This window comes from Malus domestica, chromosome 15 (assembly GCF_042453785.1).
Source record: "Malus domestica chromosome 15, GDT2T_hap1".
Lineage (NCBI taxonomy): Eukaryota > Viridiplantae > Streptophyta > Magnoliopsida > Rosales > Rosaceae > Malus > Malus domestica.
Genome location: NC_091675.1, coordinates 15,610,778 through 15,635,965, shown reverse-complemented (window position 1 = coordinate 15,635,965; position 25,188 = coordinate 15,610,778). Strand labels below are relative to the sequence as shown.

At 38.4% G+C, this 25,188-nt stretch overlaps 4 protein-coding genes and 1 pseudogene across 4 annotated transcripts; 3 read left to right on the top strand and 2 right to left on the bottom strand.

The window, feature by feature from the left end:
* The first annotated feature begins 3,423 nt into the window (after positions 1–3,423).
* Positions 3,424–4,431, top strand: LOC103400720 (uncharacterized; annotated as a pseudogene).
* Positions 4,432–8,487: 4,056 nt separating this feature from the next.
* Positions 8,488–10,878, bottom strand: LOC103415832 (mitochondrial import inner membrane translocase subunit TIM17-2-like). Its single transcript, XM_008354113.4, has 2 exons — positions 10,060–10,878; positions 8,488–9,156 (listed from the first exon to the last, which is right to left on the bottom strand). The coding sequence occupies exon 1, from the start codon at positions 10,761–10,763 to the stop codon at positions 10,077–10,079; it is 687 nt and encodes a 228-aa protein (XP_008352335.3). The 5' UTR covers positions 10,764–10,878; the 3' UTR covers positions 8,488–9,156; positions 10,060–10,076.
* A 397-nt stretch (positions 10,879–11,275) lies between these two features.
* Positions 11,276–13,719, top strand: LOC103400717 (uncharacterized). Its single transcript, XM_070813678.1, has one exon. The coding sequence runs from the start codon at positions 11,527–11,529 to the stop codon at positions 13,546–13,548; it is 2,022 nt and encodes a 673-aa protein (XP_070669779.1). The 5' UTR covers positions 11,276–11,526; the 3' UTR covers positions 13,549–13,719.
* Positions 13,720–17,731: 4,012 nt separating this feature from the next.
* LOC103400774 (uncharacterized) lies at positions 17,732–22,850 on the top strand. The gene is made up of 14 exons (XM_029094508.2): positions 17,732–18,290; positions 18,937–18,992; positions 19,125–19,299; positions 19,602–19,703; positions 19,859–19,930; positions 20,349–20,465; positions 20,557–20,634; positions 20,764–20,826; positions 20,924–21,020; positions 21,319–21,397; positions 21,481–21,692; positions 21,774–21,919; positions 22,174–22,296; positions 22,390–22,850. Exons 1-14 carry the CDS (start codon positions 18,204–18,206, stop codon positions 22,537–22,539), a joined length of 1,557 nt encoding a protein of 518 aa, XP_028950341.2. The 5' UTR covers positions 17,732–18,203; the 3' UTR covers positions 22,540–22,850.
* A 75-nt stretch (positions 22,851–22,925) lies between these two features.
* On the bottom strand, positions 22,926–23,788 carry LOC103400716 (uncharacterized). Its single transcript, XM_008339377.4, has 3 exons — positions 23,680–23,788; positions 23,241–23,358; positions 22,926–23,117 (listed from the first exon to the last, which is right to left on the bottom strand). Exons 1-3 carry the CDS (start codon positions 23,720–23,722, stop codon positions 22,949–22,951), a joined length of 330 nt encoding a protein of 109 aa, XP_008337599.3. The 5' UTR covers positions 23,723–23,788; the 3' UTR covers positions 22,926–22,948.
* Between the last annotated feature and the right edge of the window lie 1,400 nt (positions 23,789–25,188).

The following is a 25,188-nucleotide window of genomic DNA, read 5'->3' as shown; positions in this document are numbered from 1 at the left end:
TTTAGCTCATGGAGGAGAAAATCTGTTTCTGAGTTAAAACCTAAATTTTCTGGGACCCAAAGGTTGAAGATGATCTAAACATAATCGTCATACAAGTGCAAAGCTTTTACCTCTTTATGAAGTTGTACATGAAGACCTTCAACCACTGCAGTAATATCCTCGTCACTATCGTAAACCCCAAAGATTGGGGTGGAATCCCAATTGGCAAAATTATCGATTTCATCAATGCACTCAATATGTTCCATTTTCGTGCCAAACTCCATGCTCGAACATTCTTCAACCTCAAAACATATATCACAACAATTCACAAGAACCATTTGAACAAAGATCAAATTTTGGAAGATCAAGATTTAGGAAGTTGTTCCCTGAAAAATCCAAAGTAACCATGTCGTCTACTTCAGTTTGTAGTACATACCCAGACAACAACGACATGTTTTAGCAAAATGAGGATATTGTATTGTAGAAATAACAGATTGAAGAACCACTTGGAGATATGGAACTATACTAGAAGGGATTTTATATGATATATGACTTCAAGGTAATTGAATATTACTTACTGAACTCAAAATTTAGCCCAAAATAAAACTGACCAGATTCCGCACAGCGCTACCGCTCTGTGGTGTTTTGCTGATACTTGTTCACACAAAACTCCATTTGACACGTCGTTTATTGCGCTGAAAACAAAACTACCAAATCTTCTCAGTAATGTGAAACAGTCTAGATTATAAGTCACCAGAACTGACTTAGTTTTGATGACCAACATTGATGATGTGCGCAACCTCCACCAGGATTTCAGATAAAAATCCGAAAAACCCCACTATGATGCCCCTTGATGCAGGAAAACCCAAGGGTTTCAAGGAGAAGGGGATAAATACCCTGGGAATCAGTCAACCAGAGGCAACGGAGCTCGCTCGATGTTGCTAATCGTGGATTCACTCACACAACCATGTTAAATGCTTGATTTTTTTTAAGAAGGAAACACTCACTCATTGGAATATTATTTTAAGAAGGAAACGCTTGATTTCTTCACACTTACAATTAAATGTATGGACCCTTATATATAGTAATTACATTACTTACACACTAAGCAACTGACACTTAACAATCTTTAACAACCCTAACTGATTCTCAACAACCCTAACACCACTTATCAACTAATCTACTGCCAAGTGTCACCTTCCTGATTGTTGATAGACTGATCTCAACTGTCTATATCTTTACAAATTCCACACCAAAGTAAATTGCATTAGTGAATTAGCTGTTTATTGGAGTTTATGCCTTTATTTTGAAGTTGCCGGAGAAACTAATTGATCTTGTTAATGAGATGAAATCTGATGAGAAGAATTTTTGGGTGGCAAGACCAAATAAGACAGAAGAATTTTGCAATCCAATAACAAGCAAATATTTCAAATATCTTTTTTGTTTGGAGTGAACGATGCCAATTTCAAATGAAAAGGATCATGAAACAAATTTTGCGTAACCTAAGACACCTGGGCTTATCTTCGACCCACAACTTGAATTCGAGGACGAATTCTTTCCAAGCAAGGGAGCATGATGCAGTGCATTAAGGAAGTTGATTAATTAGGGCTCTTGATATTCGGGGATGGTCCCTTAAGTTTTTAAATCTAGTTAATAGTTAATACTCCTAGTAATCAAATGTTTGGAATATTGTTTTTAGTTATGTGGTTCGGTTGGGACTTGGTGATTATTATTTCCTATGTTGTTTTTAGCTAAGAGAATTCTTATAGCATCAAAGAATCCGAACCTTTGGCCGGTGTTCGGATTCTTACAGTATTTCCTAATTCGTGATTTCCTTATCCTTAGAGGATTTCTTTTACTGTAAACCACTTGTTTTCAATTATAATAATTACTTAATGCAAATCCTTGTTTGTATTGGGTAATACGTAGATATGGCAAATCAACCCATCGGGTTGTTAACGGGTACCCATTAAGCACCCTATCATCACGAATTAACAAATTACGGGGTTTCAAATTGTGAAATCACCTGACGTAGAGGAGAACTTCTAGAGTTCGGAGTCCGGACCACTAATTTCCTACATACCAAAACTTCGAAAAAAACTCTCATGGCTCATCTCCCCTGATTTGAGACCCAAGCCTACCTCATTTTTTAACCCAACGTCACTCTTTTCGTCTTGTCCGGCGTCTGAACCGAAGACTCTCTCGACATAAAGGGTCAAACCAACACTGTCTATTTAGCTTTACTTAAGAATTTTATATTAAGTTTAGAGTAAATTGTAGTTATGATCCTTTAATTTTAACTCAATTGGAGCAATGGTCCCTCAACTAAAAATACATTTCCAGTGGTCCCTCAACATCAAAACGTGCAGCTATGGTCCCTCAACTAAAAATTCATTACCATTGGTCCCTTAACTTTAATTTAACTGAAGAAATTGTCCCTTAACTTTAACTCAATTGTAGCAATAGTCATTCCAACATAGCTCGTTTTGACAAAATTTTTGACGTAGTTGACGAAAATGACTATAATTACACATTTTGATGAGTTGAGGGACCCTAATTATATAAATGGTTATTCCAACATAACTTATTTTGACAAAATTTTGACGAAATTGATGAAATTGATGAAAATGACTATAGCTACACATTTTGATAAGTTGAGGGACCAATGGTAATGGATTTTTAGTTGAGGGATCATTGCTCCAATTTGATTAAAGTTGAGGGACCATTGTTACAATTAACTCTTAAGTTTAAGATGTTATTTTAGTTTGTTTTTTCTTTTCTGAAAGTTTTAGATTTTGTTTATTCGTTTGATTTTATTTTCAGGTTTCCAAGTGAAATGAGGTTTCCTATTTCTCAAAGGATTCTGTTTTTGACTTGTATAAGGGCACCGGACACACTTGTTTTCACACCACGCATCATTTACTCTCACACCCTGAAGATTACCTACTTAATTATCAGATTGCGAAAAGTCCTAAAAGGATTACGAACGGCTACGATTAGAAGATTAGTTACCAAGTAAGGATTGTAGACGGACAAGATTAAAAGTTTTATTCTGTACGTTCTTCAAATATTAGGTTTTCCAGTGAGATTACGGTTTCCTTATCCTTATAGGATTTGGTTTTGAATTGTGTACTATAAATACAAGGGAGGCCGCTTTGGTTTCACACATTTCATCAATTAGTATCTGAGAAAGCAACATTCTTTGCACTCACTGTTTAGAGTCTCAGTTCCTTGGGTTGCAAGAAACTCGGAATTTCCTCCGTCAATTCATCCATTACAAGCACAAGGAGACGATACATCAGTAACTTCTTGCATGCAGTAGATATGGTTTCTGAAGACTGCATCAGCGATTCATCCAATGAAGAGTATGTCAGTGAATCCTCTGCAGATGATAGCAGTTCTTCTGAAGACCATAGCAGCAATCTTTCTGAAGACCATGTCAGTGATTCCGAATTCTATGGCGGAATTTATGAAGAACCTGGCAGTAATTTTAATTCCTTTGAGCAGCTTTACCGTTGTTATCCTGTTTCCTTCATCAACAAGGAACATCTGGAAAAGGGTGATAAAATCGTAATGCCGCCCTCAGCCCTCGACCGCCTAGTGTCAAATTTACAGGTCGATTACCCCATGTTGTTTGAACTCAGCAATCCTGGTAATTCTGGACGAGTTGCTCACTGTGGGGTGTCGGAATTTGTCGCTGATGAGGGCCTAATGTATTTACCATACTGGATGATGAAGAAGCTGCTTTTGCAAGAAGGCGATATTGTTCGGGTGAAAAACAAGAGCCTTGTGAAGGGAACATACATGAAGTTGCAGCCTCACGCCATGAATTTTCTTGACATATCAGACCCGAAAGCTGTTTTGGAGACTGCTTTGAGGAGATACTCGTGTTTAGCCACTGGTGACATTATCATGGTTCCTTATAACAATAAGGAGTACTACATTGACGTAATCGAGACAAATCCTTCCCCTGCAATCTGTATAATTGATACCGACTGCGAGGTTGATTTTGCCCCTCCACTTGATTATGTGGAGCCTCAAAAGCCAGCAGTGCCATCTACTCAGTCTAAGAAGAGACCGAGAGAAGCCGAAAGGGAAGAAGAACCACCTGAGAAGATTCCAAAATTCAGCCCCTTTACTGGTTCAGTAAGAAGATTGGATGGAAAACCGGCATTGGACCAACCAGTTGCACCGGTTTCCTCTCCCGGCATTCTCAAGCAGAACCAACTGGAGAGTGAGAATGGAACCAAAGGCTCTATGTTATCAACTTCTGTGTCAGCGCATCGACCTAAAGGAAAGCTTGTGTTTGGTACAAATGGTTTAAGTGCCAACCATCCCACGATTGAAACCCCAAAATTTGTCCCACAGAAGAGCAGCCAAGAGCAGTCTCAGAAGGCCGAAAAGCCAAAGTTGCAAGCATTCACAGGAAAGAAGTATACACTGCAAGGATGAAGTTTAGGAAGATGGCTATGGCTGAAAGCTTATGTAACAAGTAACATCCAGATAAAATTTGTTTCCCTTATTGTTTCTCTGTTTTTTTTTTTTTTTTTTTTGGTTGATTTTGATACGTAATATATAGTTTGGAAATTAATATAATTCAATCTACTTTATGAACATGTTTTATCGTATATACTTCGCTTTGGTGAAACACTGCAACTCATTGGCTAGTCTGAAATTCTATGCTTTGTAATAAACAAAAAGTTCTGCAAAAACGATAACGAAACAAACACACAAACGTTTCAATTTTGAAGGCTAAGCCCTTGATTCCAATCCTTGAATTTTACCATTGATAGACAACTATTTTCAGTTTAGGGAAAAAAAACACATAACCACAATCCAAAACAGAGTATTGATAACAGACGCCACCAGTACTATGGTCTTTTAGTACTAGTGGCGTTCCTCTTTACAAGCAGTATTACTCTTCGCTTGCAACTTTGTAAGGGAAAATATCTCAGATTCAACTACCTTGAAAGACGTGTTGAATACCAAATTATAGCCCGGACATTATGTGGCTTATAGGGAAGACAAGGAGTGCATTTTTGCTCAAACAACCCTCCATTAGTTACCGTTATATTAGTTTGGTTTAATTGATCTAAGACACGAATCTCAAAATTTAAACTAATGACAATCGGCCCGGGGGGGTCCCAGACTATACTAGGTTTTCAATCTTATTCCTTAAAACTCATTCAATGGTTCAGATTATGCCAACATGTATGTTTAGTAACTCAGATTGTGCTAACAAGTAACTTCTTTGTTTTAAACTCTGTACATCAAAAGACACTAGTCGCAATCCTTACACGTTATAACCGATTAAAGCATTCCTCATCACCATATTAGAACGGAACTGTGTAAAAGTCAAGACAAAGGATCTAAAAAGGGAGTGCAAAATTTTTCTTCCCCGTAATCAATAGCTAATTACCAACATTCCTTCAACAAATACCCAAATCCTTCTCAAAGTGGTTTATGCATAGAACCCCATGAGATTAGAATTTCATGTGAGATATGATTGTGATCACATGTATATGGATAAAAGTCTAGGTAAAATGTAACACCTAGAGAGAATTTTTTGCTTTCTCATTCCCCTAAGGATTTGAGTTTCCTTGTTCCCCAAGAAACTCTTTGTTTAATTATGCCTCGCGACAGGAGTAAAACCCATTAAAGCACTCTTCTCTTGTTTTTCAGGTAGTCCTTGTTCTCTCTCGTTTTTTCTTTGCATAAATTGCCATATCTTTTCTACTGTTTCATCAATATGGCCAGTACCTTAACCTCGACCAGTACTAGTTGCCCATCTGATCATTTAGGATGCGCAAGTGTTCCTCTAGATGTTCTCTTTGTGATTCTGAATAAGCTGTCAGAATACGTGGATCATGTTCGTGTTGCCGGCGTTTGCAAGGGATGGCGGTCTATTGCTAAACTCTATAACAACTCAACGCAGCGTTGGCATAGGGTGCTTCCTCCCATGCTACTGTTCCCTGAAAACTCCAAAGGAAAGAGTCGTAACATTCATAGCCGAACAAAGATGAGAGGAGTATTGTATGGCGTTTCGGAAGGAAAAACCTACGAGAATATTCAATTGTCGTTGCCTAGTCTTATTAGTAGGACGAAGACCAAGAGGTACTTTTTTGGCTGTGGTCATGGTTGGTTGGCCCAAGTAGAACATCGTCCTCAATGCCATATTACTCTCCTCAACCCTTTCAGAAAATTTGAGAGCGTTTCTCTCCCTCCCTTGGATATCGATGCTGGCAGTTTTGCGCCGCAAAAAGTAAAAAACATAAAGGTTATCTTGTCCGCAGTTCCCAACTTGAATCGAGACAATTATGTGGTTGTAGCATTCTCCATGTATGGGAAAAACAGGATTGCTTTCTTTGAAGGGGGACAAAAGGATTGGATACACGTTTGGGCCGTATAGGTTTATTGATGCTATCTTTTGCAAAGGTGATCTCTACGCAGTTGAATGTAGTGGAAGTACACGTCGTGTGTCAGTATTCAATGTCCAAAGCATCTTTGCTAAAAAGGCCAATTCGTGGCAAAAACCAATGGCACGCCTTGTAATTGAAACGCCAAGATTTTCTCACTTCGGATATCTTGTGGAATCAACCTTAGGAAACCTGTTCTATATTCAGAAACGTTGGCGTCCAGAAAATGGTAGGATTCCTCGCAATGACAACCGGCCGCCGGCCAAAGTGATGTCTAGGAAACAAGTATCGGTGACGAAGTTTTGTTCGTTGGTGACAACAAGACATCGGCATCTGTTTTAGCTTCAGATTTTCCTGGGTGTCAGCGGAACTCCACATACGATGCGGATGCTGTATTAAATTTTGCAGCAGGGCCCTTTCGTCGATATTCAGTAGTACCGTTTGATATGGGTATCTTCAAATTAGACGAGAAAGAGACCACTCTGGAATATAACTATAAAAAAAATCGTTGGAAGCCATACATACTTTGGTTAACCCCACCAGTTGAGGGACTCTGATATCTAATCAAGCTTCCAGTTTATCTTAATTGCAAGGATTAATTATAAACTTAGATTAAGGGGTGATTAAGTATTCTATTCTTTTTTATAGTTTATGTACTTTATGTTTCACATGTTTAACGTCTCTCAATAATTTGTAGTGTCAAAGGCAATATTTCTTTATTTTCTAGTTTATCTTATTTCAATTTTTATATGATTTCATTCATTATGTCAAAAGCTATGCTGCTCAGAGAAGCGTAAATGGAGGGGGAGGTTGGGAGCCAGAACTATATTGAACTCAACTTAAATATTATACATCCTTGTCATTCATGTGAGTCGAATTTGAGATGTCTTACTGACCAGTGAAGAGACTTATCACTAGACGTAGTTGTGATGTTGTATATGTAAAAAGGTACTTCTTATCCAACCACCAATTACAGCATTCTCTGATTATAGAACTGGACTGTGTAACAGTCAATATGGAAGATCAAATTGAAAAACAAATTTTACCTTCAAATCATTCAGAAAGTGGTTCAAATAGAATCCCATGAGATTAGGATTTCGTGTGATACGACTGTGTGAACGCCTAGGATTAAATCTTAGGTTACAAGTAACAGTTATAGACCATCTTTTGCTTTCATATTCCCCTGGGATTTAACTTCCCTTGTTCCCCAAGAAACTCTTTCGTTAAACACAATCTGCCCTGTGACTTGAGTACAATGCATTAAAAAGCATTATTCTCTTGTTTTTTTGGTTTTCTCTGGTTTTTTTTCTTTTCGTAAATTCTTTTTTATTTCATACTGTTTTAATCCACATGGCTGGTACATTGACCTCGAGCAGACTAGTTACCTTTCTGATTATGCAGACTGGGCAAGCCTTCCTCAAGAAGTTGTCTTTTTGATTCCGGATAAGGTGTTGGAACCCCCTCGACCAAGTTTATGTTGCTGCAGTTTGTAAGTAGTGGTGGTCTGTTGCAAAAGACCATAACAACTCAATGCAGCGTTGGCAGCCCAAGTTTGAAGTCGTTTCTCTCCCTCCCCTCCCTCGCTTGGGCAGCTTTCTGTCGAGAAAAAACGATAACACAAAGATAAAGGTTGTCTTGTCCGCTGTTCCCAATTTGGATCGAGACAATTTTGTGGTTGTAGCATTCTACATAAACGAGAAATCGAAGATTGCTTTCTTTAAGGGGGGGGGGGGGGCAAAAACATTGGAGTTGCAGCACTCTTAAGACTAGGTATATTGATGCTATATTTTACAAAGGTAAAGTCTACACCGTTGAATGTATTGGAGAGAGACATGTGGAAATTTTCCATGTCCAAAGTCATTATTTTGCAGGAGCAGATTCAATCTTAATAAGGAAATGAAAACCTAATTCTAAAGGACTAGGTCTAAAACCCAACCAATAAAAATAATTAACTATTTTCCCAACAGTCTAACCCACGTCTGCAGAATTACCAAGCATATATCTAAAGACACACAATTGCTTAATTTGTTATTAGAGAACCATTTCATACTATAAGCATTAGAGCAACTGAGCAAGAAATAAAAAACCAAAATTTCGACACAAAATCGAAGAAACATTTCATACTATATGCATTTGCAGAGTCATTATTTTGCAGGAGCAAATTCAAGTGACACATTATTCAGCCGCTCCACCGCCACAACAATCGCCTGAAATCCAAATTGCCCACGCCGTGAGCCTTCAGCGACAGATACAGCCGCTGAGCCAGGGCTAATCCGGGCAGAGCAAGTCCCACCTTCTGGCACTGCTTTAAGCAAATGCCCAAATCCTTCACGAAGCGGTTCACATAGAATCCCGGCTCAAAATCCCTCTTCAGAATCTGGCCGCCGTTCAAATCCAGTGACCTCGTGATCGCGCCAAGGAAAAGACCCACGTCGAGGCCGGACTTGTGGGCGGATTTGAAACAAAACGATTAATGTACCACAATAAAAATTTGAGCAGAAGACAAAGATGAATGTACCACACCATACAACCTGTTCCGAAACCAAGTCATTCGCATTCGAGTTTATATTAAGGCTAAGTAATTTCACATTAATGCAAACATGATCCTTAATTCTAACACAGGAACACCTAACTGTTTGAGTTTTCCCAACTTCTTTCGACGTTATGGTTGTGGCGAGCTTCGTGTCTCTACTATGTACTGCTCCTCAAGCACCTCAAAGCAAAAATGAAAAATCCATACCAGTCTTAGGCTGTTCATCCACTGAAAGAATGAAAAGACAGAACCACCAATTAATCAATGGCCAAAATTAAAGAATCATAGACTGCTGCCCTAATCATAGCATTGTCCAATGAAACATGCATCGGCAACTGGCAATGCCATGGGTAAAAAATACAAGTTCGAGCAGAACTCCAAATATTTGCACAACCATAGACCACAACGCAATACCAATTCAGCAACGTTGTATTCCAAATACAATCATGGACTACAATGCATACGAATTCAGCATTGTTCTATTCCAAATATTTGCACAATCATAGACTACAATGCATACTAATATGGCACGCACAACATTCAAATGTATCTGGCTTAGATTACGGAATAACACTAATGCTTGGAACAACGAAGCATAAACTATTTGGCTTAGTTCTCAAAGGAAGGGGATTTTCTTCTCTAAATTTGAATGATGCTATTCCCATCTACACTGTGAACCTTACGAACCTCAACGCAACAACTGGTTCCCAAAGCGTTCAATATCCATATAACGAGGGCAAATTTGTGTAAAATAGTCAAGTCTCAACGCATGAACACAAGAAATACAGAAAAGTGATGATCAAGCAGGCAAGCACCAAGGCTAGCATGCAAATCCTAAACATGAAAATTAGGTGAAAACAATCCAATGTATGCAAATTCTGAGCACTCCTAATCCACGAAATTATTACAAAAAATTATTTTGCATATCAAAAGCATCTCCAATACACAACCTAATCGGCAATTCAAGCAAGAAATCAAATTTGAATTTGAAAAGCATTATAATACAATCTAATCATCGTCCTCCCTAAATACCTTAACTTACCCGAATCCCTCAGTTCAATACCAACCACTCCTCCCTAAATACAATCTAATCATCATCCTTCTAATCCAAACCCCCTCCTTAATCCTTACCATAATCAGTAGATCAATCACTTAAACTCGAAGGTCGGCACTGGCGGTGCATCGAAACTCTCCAAAATCTTCGTCTCACTTCCACTTCTCTTAGCCTCAGGCTCCTTCCCCTTTTCGAACCATCCTCCAAACCAGGATCCTGAGCTCGAATTCGCCTCAGCGCCGCTGCCGACGGACGTTGCCATCTCCGGTGGGCCAGTCTGACCCGGAGCCCGGCCCATAGGAGGAAGCCCAGGCATACCGGCCATATTCGCCGGCTCTTCAATCACAACCGGCATCTGCTGCTGCTGGCTCATAAACTTATTAAGCATGATCCCAGCTCCTTCAATCAGCGCCAGGAGAACGCCACCGAAGGCAGCCGATCGGGCCGAGGCGCCAAGCCCCTGGCGCATCTGGAGGAAGCCACCGGTGGCGGCGCCGGCGATGATGGAGTTCCAGGGGTCCTCCTTCTGGCGGACGTAGACCATGGTGCAGTCGAAGGCGGAGAACAGGCCTCCCCAGACGGCGAAGCTTCCGCCGACGCGCGGCGCGTTCATCCGGACGGCCTGGGAGCCGCCTATGAACCGGGCGCCGGAGGGGGAGTTGTAGACGCCCTTGATGAAGTGGAAGGCGGAACCGCCGACAGCGCCCATGCCGAAGGCGCCGCCTATGTCGTCGAGGATGCGGTCGGGGCACGGTTCCCGGGATGTTTCTGGAGTTCCCATGATTGTGTCTAAAGGCGGTGGTGGGTTTTTCTCTGCTTCGAGCCTTCCAAGGGTTTTTGTTTGGAGAAGTCGAGAGATAGAGATCGAATTAAGAGGGCCTGTTTTCCTTATGGTTCTAGGTTTTTGTTTGGCTGTTTTGACGGAAATATCCTTGTGGAATATCGCGGGTCGTTTGGCTCGGTCGGGTTTTGGCTACGGGTGCAAGAAAATGTCAATCTGCCACGCAATGACTCATTTGGCCCTATGTTTCCATTTTTTTCATTTGCAAATTATTTATTTTCTCTTTGCTTCATAAAAAAAATAAAAAAATAAAAAAAAACATTACTCCCAACAAAAAAAACAAAAAAAACTGTTATTTGATTTATTTCTCTCCCAATAAATTAAATAAACCAAACGTAACAAAACCAAAAGAAAATGGTAAAAAATAACAGCTTAAGGGGCATTATAGTCCATCAAAATCCATGTCAGTCGGGTTCACTCGTAGGTCTAGGGCTACGACGTCGTTTGACAGCTTAAAGTATCTTATCTTCCAAGGCTGCCGTTTAACCTCCCCGCCATCCTCACTCTTCAGCAAAGCTTCACGGTGGTGGCTGGAACCGTTCAGCGATACGAAGTCGTTTGAACTGCGGAGAAGCTTCACAGTGAACCAAAAGGCTTCGACACTCTTCAGAAATCGTTTTTGAATCAGGTTTTTGCTCTTTCTCTGCATCCCCCTTTATGTTTTCGGATCGAGTTTTCTGAGTTTTTGAAATAAGAGAATACAATGTATGCGAATTTAGCAAAAGGCCAAGCATTTCCCTTGGCAATTAGGGTTTGTTCGTGGCCCAAATCGTTTCACACCTCAAAGTTTCAATCTTTACAAATCGGGTCTCGTCCAAAACCCCCAATAAACCTAAGGTCGATCAAACTCACAAAACCAACATGCGGGTTTGGTGAAAAAAATTGTGGGTTGTCACAATTGGTTCGTTTTTCAACCGGTTCGTATTGTGAGATTCCGGAAACTGGGCTTGTTACAAAACCCAGAAGTGTTTCTGGTGGGTTTAGGATTAGAAGTGGTACACAGAGTTGGTGTTTTGTAAGAGGTAGAGATTTTTCGAGTTGCTCGGGTCAGGGAGTTGATGGAGGGAGTGGTGTGGGTAGAGCTGGGAAAAGACTGCCATGGTTGCCGGCAGCAAAGGCTAGGGGAGCAAAAGGGTTGGAGAGAGGAACTACGGCGAAGACATCTGCTTCGTCTTGGGAGGAATCTGCTAAGAGGTTAGAGGAAGTTAGTGATAATGGTTCTTGGGGAGAAGCGGCAAAGAGATTAGATGGAGATAGTAGTGAGTCGTCTTGGGGAAAATCGGGAAATAGGTTAGAGGAAGAAACAAATTCGAAAACTGGCCGTGCTTCTTGGGATGTGTCAAGAAAAAATTACGTTCGGAAAAGTGGTCCATTGCAGTATGGGAGCAGAGAAGGTAGAACTGAAAGGGGAACTTCGGTAAAGGATCGTCAGAGTGATTACCGTGGGAGGGACAAAAGATTGGACGAAGCCAATACAGCAAAAAGTTATGTTAGGAAAAGTGGTACATCGGAGCAATGGGGTAGAGAAAGTAGGACTGGAAGGGGAAGTGTAGTAAAGGATCGTCAGAGTGATTACCGAGGGAGGGACAGAAGATTTGAGAAAGCTGATACAGAAGGAGATGTAGAAGAAGAAGGAGACGAACAAGAAGAAGAAATGGAGGCTGTTGATGATCCAAGGTGGGATCGTATTCAAAACAAGTTCAGTGGAATGGAAGATGTAAAACCTGGACGTGAGAGACCTGAGTTTCGAAGGTGGAATAGGCAGGAAGATTGGGGTAAGAAGACATGGAAAGAGGCTACTGAATCGTCCGTGCCTAGGATGATTGGCCAAAGTGTTTATGGCGTTGGTCCAGTTTTGGCTGCTTTGTCAGCTGGAAGAAGAGAATTTTATGCATTGTATGTTCAAGAAGGGATGGATTTGAGCAACAATAATAGGAAGAAGAAGGACAAGAAGGGCTTTGAGAGAATTTTAATGATGGCTGACAAGATTGGGTTAAACGTAAAGGATGTGTCCAAGCATGATCTTAATATGGCTACTGATAATCGACCTCATCAGGGTCTGGTTCTAGATGCTTCTCCGTTGGAGATGGTGAAAATTAACGAATTGGACCCCGTTTCAGTTGAGGAAGATAAGGGCTCTCTTTGGGTTGCTTTGGATGAGGTTACGGATCCTCAGAATGTGGGAGCAATCATCAGGTCCGCTTATTTCTTTGGAGCTTCTGGGGTGGTGTTATGTGCCAAGAATTCAGCTCCACTGAGTGGAGTGGTGAGCAAAGCAAGTGCAGGCTCACTTGAGTTAATGGAGTTGAGATACTGCAAAAATATGATGCAGTTCCTAACATCCTCAGCCGAAAATGGTTGGCGAGTTCTTGGAGGTTCTGTTTCTGCCAAGGCTATACCTTTGAACGAGGTTGCACCTAGTGTACCAACAATTCTTGTTCTGGGAAGTGAGGGCACTGGGTTGAGACCTTTGGTGGAAAGATCTTGCACTGATTTGATTAGAATCCCAGGGAATATTCCCGTGGAAATTACTGCTGGTGGATTTGATGATACTGAAACCGTGAAAGGGAATCATGTGTGCTCAGCTGAAGAGTTTCGATCATTTTTGGCCGTGGAGAGCTTAAATGTCAGCGTTGCAGCTGGTGTGCTGCTTCATCACTTAACGGGAAACAATAACAATGAGGATGTCCATGCGGTTAATCAGCAGACTGACGAACTTGACTGAGGTTCGTCATACACGTTGTAATTCATATTGGCACTTTTAAAGCTTTATCTAAAGTTGGGAGTAGGTTTACAGTTTTTATTTCCTTATCGCCTCTTAATCAGAAATGTGTGCCATAACAACTCTAATTTTTGGTGTTAAAATGAGTATCTTAAACGATTTGAGATCATTAAATTGTGCATCACAGTTCATACTACTGACATATGTGTGAAGTTTGGACGCTATTATTCACATTCGTTCATAGAAACTAGAAACAGCAACTAATTGTCTTCAAAGACTGCTGTCATGTTTTCTGCAACTTACCCTTATTCCCTTATCACAAAACACATACATTTCCCTCTAATCTGTGAGCGTGGTGTTCCAATGTTAATGAATGATTACCACAAATCTCACGATGATATGAATTATGGTTAGCTTGCAATTGTTACTCACTGCACTGCAGAATTGCCTGCATTTATAGCTACGTTTTTCTGCAACTACACGTGCGGTTCCGGACCTGCTCTGTAGGTTCTACATATGATATAGTGATGATGTCAAATGCTGATGAGTTTTTGTTTATTTCTTGTCCGCCTATGCATTAGTTGTTTTCGAACATGTGGTTTGAAAATGGCATGGCACCCATCTTTTGTGCGTTTCAGTTGCTGAATCTGTCTGACTTGACTCTTATACGATGCGTGTGATCAAAAGAACTTTTGCAAAATTCGCCAACCTGAATCTCCGTTGCAATTGTGTTACATTCCGTCCATTATTTTCAATCCCAAAAGCTCATCCAATCTTGAAGTCTGCATCAGAGAAGTCATGAATGAGAATGATACCCGTTGTTCAAGTCATAAACAATTCCCCAGGTGATCTCATCTCGTACCTAGTTGTTCAGGTACGAGTCATGACATACCGAATTTCAACGTGAGACCTACTTTTGCATTTTGTGTTTGTTCAGGTTGAAGAATGAGACTGATACACATACCTTGCGTGCGGATTCTTAATAAGTAAACATGCCTTGAAAGTCCGGAAGCGAAACCCATGGTGAAAATCTCAGAAAGCTAACAGTCCTCTTCCCACTAAGAATTGTAGGTACAACTTACAAGTCAGAAGGATTTGTTTGTAGGACCCCATATCATTTCATAATTCTAACTATTCCAACTATCCCATGTATAAAAATAATAAGAACAAAAATTAATATAAAAAGTTGCCATGTTAATTGTATGATCAATCAACATGTTCCATCGGCTGCAAAACTGGCAAGACCATGTGATTCATGAAGAGGATGCCAAATGTACAATTGAAGATGCCTCCTCCTCCTCATGCCTTTCCCATCGACAGCCCACTTTAGTCAAAAGCACTTTCCGCGCGACAACTTACATGGAAATTGAATATGACTTCCGTCGCGCGGTGTTACAGATTCAATAATGTTATATAGAATGAAACTTAAGCATGGCATTATATTATTTAATCGAGAAACTACGGTGGCACTAACTCTATTCCATGTAAAGTCAGTATTTCTCAGGACTCATTTGAAAATTACTTATGTATAAAAACACTTATGTTCATAAGCGCTTCTGTTAAAAGTGTTTTTATTATAAATATGTAGAAATTTTTATAACAAATTCAAGTGCTTATTAGAAAATTCATCATGAAGAAATATAAAGTTAGTGTTTCTCCATAATATAAGGATCAAAAGCATTTTTAGTTGGCAGAAAACACTTCTAACATTTCAATAAGCATTTCTAAACATACACTTAATTAAATTTGGAAAAATACTTGGCTCCTTGTTATGCTCCTTACAGACAAATCGTTGTTTTACATGTTTGCATATATATATTTTATCTTTTACTAGTCTCAATTATACGTGTCAAATTATAATGTGCATGTAACGAACTATACTAAGATCCTTGTCCTTACGCCGAAGGTTGAGACAATTTATTCTCCTCCGGTTACAAACGCTGTCAGTCCCTACCCATATATCCCGGGACCCAAAGTCGTCTCTGCACGTAGCTCAAGATGTTGCATGAAACATTGAAACATAGTTTCTATGAATGCTACTTGTACCTGCCATGCATATGACCACCACAAGACGATGTGTTTGTACGGGTCTCTATACTTATCCAATCGATCAAATCTCAACTTAATTGTGTGAGCTTATGAATTAGACGTATAATATTTCGAACATAGAATATACTTTTAGCATCCTATACATGTTTTTGTCATGTCCAATTGGCCAGTATCTTTTAGGTCATGATAAATTCGGAAAATTCCTTCTTATTCATGAACATATACGAAGAATTAATTGTCATTACTTAAAGTTGGATAACATAAAAAAAGTATGTTTATACATACATGAACGATTATTAATTGTTGATAGATAAAACTTGGATTTTTAATACAAAACCGAACTACGCTCATAAACGGACAAATATTAAATCAAGTTTTTCTTCGTTCTACCGAATTCCAAAGTTGTGGTTTTGGTATTGTTTTTTTTGTTGGTGTGGGAGTGTTGCTATCAATATCGACAATTCTACCATTGTTATTTTAGTTTTGATACAACTGAATAACAATGGTCTACACCACGTAGAGGAGAAATCACCTTTATAGCCAACTGATTAAGAACTCGTTGGAAGTACTTTTAAAATGATTGAAAGCGTTTTTGGTGACAATGTTTTTGAAATCAATTCTTACTAAAAATCTAAGTGAATCTTGAAAAAACACTTTAAATGCTTCATGCGAGAAACACATATCTAATGTTTTTTTTAATCATTTTAAAAAGTATTTTCAAACAAGCCTTAGTCCAGATTTAAAGCCTACCATTGTTATTTGATCAAATAAATCAAAACAAGTATTTTAATAAAACTCAATTAGCGTACACGAATCGTCTTGATTCATGGTCAATAAACAAAAGAATGAAACACAGAAGCTTATAGATTGAGCCGTGTAGTTAGCATAAACAAATGGGATTAGGGGAGTTAATTAATCAATCAATTAAGGATACGCAAGTGTAGCTTATAGATTCGGATCATAAATGAGCATCTTCCTTTTATGGCAAGATGACACCTCACGTGTCCTGATTCCCCGTCTTTATTTCTCTATACTTTTTTCCTCAAATTATTTGGTAGAACACGTGCTTTATTTATCAATGCTATAACCGAAAATATAAACTCATCGTCTATGTATGTTACAATACATAAAAATATGGGTGTGAAATTCGTCTATGTATGTTACAATACATAAAAATATGGGTGTGAAATTTTTTCACAATTTCACACCCTCATTCTGTCTCTACACATCATTTTTTTTCATCGATACCGATATTGATATTTGAATTGAATAAACAAGATGAAAATCAAAGTGTAAAAGAGAAAAACATGTGAAAATCATAAAACAATAAACTCCCGCATCTCCAGAGTCTATACTATACAAAAAATGCTTAGCTTCATACATGTAGAGAGTCATTATTTTCTTAAAACAAAATCAGATTTTGACGCTAATGTGTGCGGAAAAACTCTTTGATATGGAAAAGTTTATTTTTTTTACGCCCAAAATTGTTCGTACAACATAAAAATTGATAACATCATGCTACTTAATACTACGATTTTGTTCTAAAAATCTTAAATTTGAATCTACAAATAGTTGGATATGACTATACTAATTTATCCTTCCCATTGCCACTGTTCTAAAAATCCTCCCTAGCGCCGCCTAGGCATTAGGCGACTGGTCACCGCCCGATTAATGCCTAGGCATTTGAAAATTAAGAAATTGTGTCTAGACCTACTGAGGCGCCCACCTAGCTTGCCAAGACCCGTCTAGGTTGCGAATCACTTAGACAGAAAATAAATAACTTTCATTTTGCATTTTATTTTTTTCAATAAATTGTAAAAGACTTGTTGAATACTTAAATGAACACACATTATATGCTTGTTTCCCATATTTTCATTATGTTCCAATAACTCATAATATATATATCATTCTATTTTGTAGTTTATGATGAAATTATATATATTGTAAGTATAAATATACACTTAGTTACACAAAATATAATAGATTTAATTAAATCTGCTTAGTCCACCTAGGTGTCTGACTAGCCATCTAGACGCTAAGCCCCCACCAACCCATTCCCAACTAGCGGCTAACATCTTTTAGAAACTGCCCATTGCTTAATGTAAATAATATCGTTGACATGAGGCGGTGTCGGACCAAGCAACCAATGAAAAACCAGGAATTACTGTTAAGGGGATCGCTCTCCGTCTTTTTTTCGACCCTTACTCTTCCTTAAAAACAAAGAAAGCCAGCAAAAGTGCACAGACGACAGGATTGCTCTCCTCTGTTTATATTATTCTTGTTCTTGTTGCTGCTCGCGTGCTGTGTTGTGTGGCCAGCGAGCCAATTACTAATTTCCCCTTCTCCTTCGAATTATAAATTACGCGCTCTCTCACTCTAACCCCCTTTTTTCCCTCTCTCTCTCTCTCTCCTCCCTATCTCCGTCGTGATTATCAACGCTGTTCATTGGCCATGGCGATCTGAGGGAAAGTCTGCGGCTTCTCTCCTCGCCATAATCTTCATCTCCTCCTCCCTCTAACAAGAAATCCGAGAGAAACCAAGAAAGAGAAGGACTTCCGTGAATTGTATATTATAATATATATTACAATTACACGAGCGTAATAATAAAAATGTCTGCATTGGATCCTCTCGATTCGCTCCTCTTTTCTCTCAGCAGAGCGTTCTGCAGCCCGCTAGCAGTTTTCGTTCAGATCCAGGTTTGTTTTTTTCCTTAAAATTTAGATTTTTTTTCGCCATTTTATGTTTCGTTCAGATCCGGGTCCGTTTGGTTGCCGAGAAATTCACTTGAAAATTTTCTTTTCATTGGGTTTTAATTTTTTATTTGGGGTCGGGTTTGGGATGAATTGCTTGCCGGCATTTGAATTCGGCTTCTGGGATTGCGAAATTCTTCGATTCGAAGTTTGAATTCTTCAATTTTGATTTATGGCGGCAGTTTTTATTTTCGATTATTAAAAAAATTAAAATTAAAGCTTCATGCTTTCTGGCTTAAAAGTCATTTTCGTTATAGTTGTACAATGGAGGTCAAATATATGATTTCTGGGTGAGAGAAGTCAAAAATCCAGAAAATGAGGTTTGAACTGAAAATTTTAGACTGCTTTGGGATTGGGAGCTGTTATTGTCACTTCAAAAATCGGCTTACATTTCTCCTCGAGTTCGCATTTTCTTAGGCGATTCTTTGTGTTATTTTCGAGTTGAATGATTAAGTTTTTCTTCATAAGAAGTTCAAATTACACTATTGGGTCTGAGATTTGGAAGCTCAATATCTCTGTGATATTAGATTAACGTAGTTAAACTATATTGTCTTTTGGTGGGCATGTCTAAATTTCCGTATTTGCGCTGTAGGGATGTCTAATCTGTTTGCTTCTTGCTTTCGGATGGGCTTGTGCGGCTTATGTCAGGTACTTGAGTTTATATTCCGACTTCAATGTAATATCAACTACTAGCATGGCCTCCGTGCTTGTTCAATGTTAAATTTCCTTTCTTTGCTTGATATTCAATGTTTTTCTTCCCGTTCTGTTTCCCCCCCTCAGGAATAGAGAGATTAATCGGATGAAGGATAGTATGCAACGAGGCAATAGCTTTGCTTTCCTTTGCCATGATATCACTGAACTTGAGCACTCAAATCAGCTCAAACTGCCAAGAGTAACAGTTGTTATGCCTTTGAAGGGATTTGGAGAACACAACTTACACAACTGGAGAACCCAGGTTAGAGGGACACTTTGCTTTGGGCCTGTCAATAAAAACAACATAAATTTACATATAAAATTATAAATCTTTCGATGGGGATGCTAAGAGTCTTCTTTGGTTTAGAGGGTCCGCTCTTGTGTGTTTATATTCTCTTGTTTGGGGAAAAAGGGAGTTGTTGAAACCATCAACACCTTTTAAATGATTAGATTATCTGGTGAAGTGTTCAAAATCCATGTGCTAACTGATTTAATAGGTTGAATCTGTATCCAAGGTTTTTTTTCCATATGGTCTGAGCTGTTTTGTTTCATTAACGAACGCAGGTCACTTCTCTCTATGGTGGTCACTTAGAATTTATGTTTATCGTGGAAAGCACAGAAGACCCTGCTTATCGTGCTGTATCTATGCTACTATCAGAGCTTAAGGTATATGCAACAATAATCATGGTTTCTTTAATATAAGAACATCCAGGACAAGTTATATAATATATGATTGGAAGCATAAGTTTAATGGTAACATTTTTATGGTTGCATGTGTGCCCAGAATGATATGTTTTAAGTTTAACTTCATTTCCTTGCAGGATGAGGTTGATGCTAAGATTGTTGTGGCTGGTATTTCAACAACCTGTAGTCAGAAAATTCACAACCAATTGGTATGTACCTGATTAAAATAATTTACGGTTTGCTACTGTGCTGGTGCAATAGCAAGGTCTTGCACGGTTTATGTGTTATCTTATCAAATCATTATGTACCTATAATTGTTCTTTATGACAAGGTTCTTTTCTTTATGGAATACAGGAATATAAACTTATTACCAAGTCTTAGTAGTGTAGGGTATATGTCTACACTATCTAAGGCATCAGACTCGTTGTTGTGTAAGGTTTCTTTTGAGGATTCATGTAGAATAAAAGGCAAAGGAAAGCTGCACTTAGAATTATATATGGAAATATGAGCTTTAGCCTTGTGGCCTACTCTGTTTAAATCTTTTTGCATACATGGTTTGAACTTTAAAGCATGACATTCTGTAGTGACTAATTATATCAATTACTAGATCGAAATGTCTTTTTGCAGATTGGAGTGGAGAAAATGCACAAGGCCAGCAAGTATGTATTGTTTTTGGATGACGATGTTAGGCTTCACCCTGGATCGATTGGAGCCCTAACCACGGAGATGGAGAAAAATCCTGATGTAAGATTTTTGTACGTTGATCCTATTTTATATGTGGTATGTTAGCTGTGGGTTCTGTTATGGTGTTAATTCTGTTTTAAATAATGTGCAGATATTTATCCAAACCGGATACCCCCTTGATTTGCCTTCGGGAAGCTTAGGGAGTTACTGCATTTATGAATACCATATGGTACCCACTTGTTCTTCAAAATGCACGTGTATATAATATTAGTGGTTATTTCTTGTATTTTATCTTAAGCTTCCTCCTATATGTTAATTGAAGTCTGACTCCTAGTCATATGCAATTTGTTTTGTACAGCCTTGCTCAATGGGCTTTGCTACTGGTGGAAGGACATTCTTTCTGTGGGGAGGATGCATGATGGTAGTAACCTTCTATAAGTCCTGCGTGCACTAAATCGTCATGCTGCTTTAGTTGTTTTAAATTTCTTGCTGTTTTAACTGTTTTAAATTCTATGCAGATGCATGCAGATGATTTTAGACTCAACCGCTATGGAGTGGTCACAGGACTTAAAAATGGTGGTTACTCTGATGATATGACTCTTGCAGCTATAGCCGGTAATATACCCATTGAAGTTTTCTGTACTACCTGAAGGCTTAGATGCATTCATCTTGTCAATCTGATATAACTATCCTGCCAACTTATACCATGTCTTGTGCATACCATTTCTTTTGGCTGTTCGAGTGTTAAATTAGTGCTCTCCCATTGTTTTTTTTTTTTCGTGTTTTTTAATCGTCTTTGGGGGGATATGTTTACAAGGGAAGGGAGACATTACATCAAGGATTTTTGCATGATTTGGTTCAGTGTGGTTTAAAGTGGCTATGTATTGTTGCTGATGTTATTGACCTTTTCCAGGTGCTCATAAAAGGCTCATCACATCACCTCCAGTTGCCGTTTTCCCCCATCCGCTTGCAAGTGATCTTACTTTTCCAAGGTTTGTAATGTACACTTGTTTTCTCAAAAAACAAAAAAAATGCAGTCATACTTCATGCTTACATCTTTTGACTTGTCCTGTAGGTATTGGAATTACTTGAGGAAGCAGACATTTGTGTTGGAATCATATACAACAACAGTTAACTGGATTATGAACCGTGCATTGTTTACCGTCCACTGCTATCTCTCATGGGGATTTGTAGCACCATTCTTAATGGCCATTATTCATATCACCGCAGCCCTACGAATGTATATTAAGGGGTATTCAATCGAGGAAACAACCTTCACTTTTCGTGGTGAGCACTCTAGTTTTCTCTTTTCGCCATTAATTTGATGCTTATTTTTATGCTCTTAAACGTTCATCCACCCTTTCTCAGGATTGAAACTGGTAGGCTGCCTAGCGACATGCACAATTATCGAACTTCTTTCGATGTGGAACTTGACCAGGATAGAAGTTCATCTATGCAACATGTTATCACCGGAGGCGACTAAACTCTCACTTGCTACTTACAACTGGAGCCTTGTAAGTGTCCATCTCTATACCCTCAGAAGAATTTTGAAACTCATTGCCTGTATCTTGAATGCTGTATATTATACGTACCAAAATATCCTGATCGAAGGTTTATATCAAAGTACCATAGAAAAATCAGAGTTTCATGAGCTCTATCTTTTTATGTATGAAAATCCAAACTCCATATCTAGTTGGAGCTCTGGGGCGCCTTGATGATGGCTACTGAGTATTCTCTAATGTTCATGTACTGTTTTTTTATTTGGCAGGTATTTATTGCACTCATTGTAGATAATTTTTTGTACCCCATCTCTGCCTTCCGTTCTCATTTCTCTCAGTCGATAAATTGGTCTGGTATTCGATATCACTTAAAGGATGGGAAGATATTCAAGGTATGCTGTCTAAGGCCTTTCTGCTTATAGCTTTAAGAACATTACAACTTCTGAGCTATATTTTCTGAAATATTTTGTATATTTTCACTGAAGATCGAACGAAGCAAGGATATGGGTCCAGTATATACGGATTTGGGAGGAAAGCATTTAGGGAAGAAAGGAGCTCCTCCGAAATTGTCATTCCTGAGCTCTTTGGCCAGAAGTTTGGCACAATGGCGCCAGCCGAAGAAATACGATATCTAGTGAATGCGATTGGAGAAAACACCTTTTGATTGGTTTGCCCAGCGTTTCAAGATCGGATGGGCGACGAGATTGTTAGAAGTAAAAAATATGTTGGGGTTAGATTAGTTGGCCATTCAATTATTGATTTATTGAAGTGTTTTTAGAAATTTTTGTCTCATTTTTTCGATACCCGTTCAATCCATTTGATTCTTCAGCCTCAAACCCTACCTGCCTCGGTTGATTTGTAATCTGCACCTTTTTGTTTTTAGTTATGTAATTTAAATTCTTATACATTTGAGATTTAAAGGATAGCAAGTAGAGATTTGATTCCATCTCCAGTGTTGCACCGTCGGCTCCTCCCCTTCATTTGCATCTTTAGTGAAAAACTTTGCGAGTTTGAATCGGAGTGCAAAATATAAGTGTTTTTTTCCTATGAAATACGAGTTTTGAAGGGCTTTCTTACAGATACAGTGTTGCATGAAAAGAAAATGCAAAGAGAAGAATGGAATCTCAAAGTAATGACTCGAAGTTGGTCACAGCACCAGATCCCCGATACGAAGTCGTCGATCATGTCAGAGACTCGGGTAGTATGCTGCGGCCTAGAACACGAAAAGTATAGATAACAAGCAAATGTCAGGAGCATCATTGCTACAACCTTGCAAATGCAAAGAATGTGCCAATTTTAATAACCAGGAAAGATTTAAGGAAGAAGAAGAAAGTACCATATTTTGGGCCTCGTGGGATCACAAAGAAAGCTACCAGAAGGATAACCGCCACCAGCACCGCTGCGGCGATCATCATATCTCAAAGTTGAGCTCTTTACACCGCCGAGTCGAAATCCTAAAACCAAGCAATGAAAACAGATAAGAAAATGTGGTAAATGTCACATAATCTCAAGTTTTTGTTCAATTAAGTTAGACAAACACAGACGGTCGGATACGACAGGCATTGTTTGATTTGACATTTTTTTGCAATCAAGCAGTTTGCTAGGTTTCTAAGTGAGTTCAAGTGACTCGAAAGACAGACTGGGTAAGTATGAGTTAACAGAATGTATTTGGAATTTCCCAGGCTTTTGGAGATCCTAGATTTTGATGCAGACAGAGAGAGAGAGAGAGAGAGAGAGAGAGAGAGAGAGAGAGAGAGAGAGAGAGAGAGAGAGACCTGCAGATTGGAGTGGATTTTCCGGCGATGGCGACTGAGACATGGATGGCGGATTTCGGCATTGGAGAAGTTAAGGAGGAGAACTGTCTATAACTGCATTCAATTGGAAGGAATTTTGATTTTAATTATTTTAATGAATTTAGAGGTATTCAATTAGGATTTTAAGTGATTATCTGAAAGTTAAGGTGTATTCAATTAGAATTTTAAGATAATTTATTAAAATCCTTAGAAATCCGGGTGTATTTAATTAGGATTTTAAAGAAGTTTATAACATTGCATGTGTATTCAATTAGAAATTGATTTTAAAGGATTTGAAAAAGTTGAGGAATTAGAGAGAATTAGAAAGATTTTGTAGTGTATTTTAAGCATCTACAAATCTTACATCTTCCTATGAGATTTCAAGAGAATTAAATCAAAATTTTATATGGAATATTTACAAATCAATTAAACTCCATAAAAATCCATTAAAGTCTCTCAAATTTTCAATGCAGTCTGTGTTGGTTTAGGGTGTAGGCAGTAAAGATTTGGGCCTAATGGGCCTAAATGGGCCCAGGCAAGAGATAAGTTTTCTGTACATGAGATGGAAGTTTTGAACGAGGATATTTGATCATTCCATTTGGGTAGAGAACGAAAGTTACTAGCAACTGCAAGTTTTACATATATAAGTTATGTTATGTTGTCATAATATGAATTTCAATCATTGATATCTCACAACGTAAGTCTGATAAATGAAAATCTAATCATATTAAACACATCAACTAAGATATAGCCTATTATATGCACCATTATGATCCATAAGAGAGCATTTTAGTGTCAAATGAACTGAATGGTGGAAGAGTCAGTTGGCTAGTCACTCACATCCGCACCTACCCTTAATACGCACTATTAGGGTTTATACACGAGAATTTGCATATCAACTAATACAATAAACTACTTGGCAGAAGATGAGACTACAAAATCAAGTGAATTTGATATTTTAATATATTAATATAATGTCATGTGATGAAAACTAGCACATGACAATATTTTGTCCAAAGTGACACCATCATTACAATAAACTCAGTTACTAAGTATGCCGATAAGAGAAATGCTAATAACGTTCTCACTTACCTTCTCATTTCATCATTCTCACTTCTACTCATGTCACATGCATTCTATTAGCATGCAAAACAAAAAATTTAATTACTGTTTGGTTGACAAACTCAAATTGTAATCATACTAACAAAAAAATAGTGAGATGTTAATATAATTAAAATTTTAGTTTTTAGTGCTAGTGGAGTATGCGTGGTATAAAAAAAAAGTGCAAAGTTAAAATGAAAAGATATTGAGAAGGTTGCCAGCATTCCAATATCGATTATATGAGATAAAACAAATGCTAAGAAAACCCTCAAAAAATGAGACTTTTTATGAACTATTTGCTAGTTCAAATTTTTAACTAATGTTTTATAATGTTAATAAGAAAATTGACGTTAAATTATAAGACATTAGAAAGCGAATAATAAGTCTTCT

Bases quoted from the DNA above. Each gene is read 5' to 3' on its own strand.
- LOC103415832 (XM_008354113.4), bottom strand. From the start codon at position 10,763: ATGGGAACTCCAGAAACATCCCGGGAACCGTGCCCCGACCGCATCCTC.
- LOC103400717 (XM_070813678.1), top strand. From the start codon at position 11,527: ATGTATGCGAATTTAGCAAAAGGCCAAGCATTTCCCTTGGCAATTAGG.
- LOC103400774 (XM_029094508.2), top strand. From the start codon at position 18,204: ATGTCTGCATTGGATCCTCTCGATTCGCTCCTCTTTTCTCTCAGCAGA. The intron at 21,398-21,480 runs GTTTGTAATGTA...CTTGTCCTGTAG, and splicing joins AGTGATCTTACTTTTCCAAG to GTATTGGAATTACTTGAGGA. The intron at 21,693-21,773 runs GTGAGCACTCTA...ACCCTTTCTCAG, and splicing joins AACAACCTTCACTTTTCGTG to GATTGAAACTGGTAGGCTGC.
- LOC103400716 (XM_008339377.4), bottom strand. From the start codon at position 23,722: ATGTCTCAGTCGCCATCGCCGGAAAATCCACTCCAATCTGCAG. The intron at 23,359-23,679 runs GTCTCTCTCTCT...GCTTGGTTTTAG, and splicing joins AAATCCACTCCAATCTGCAG to GATTTCGACTCGGCGGTGTA. The intron at 23,118-23,240 runs GTACTTTCTTCT...TTCGTGTTCTAG, and splicing joins CCCACGAGGCCCAAAATATG to GCCGCAGCATACTACCCGAG.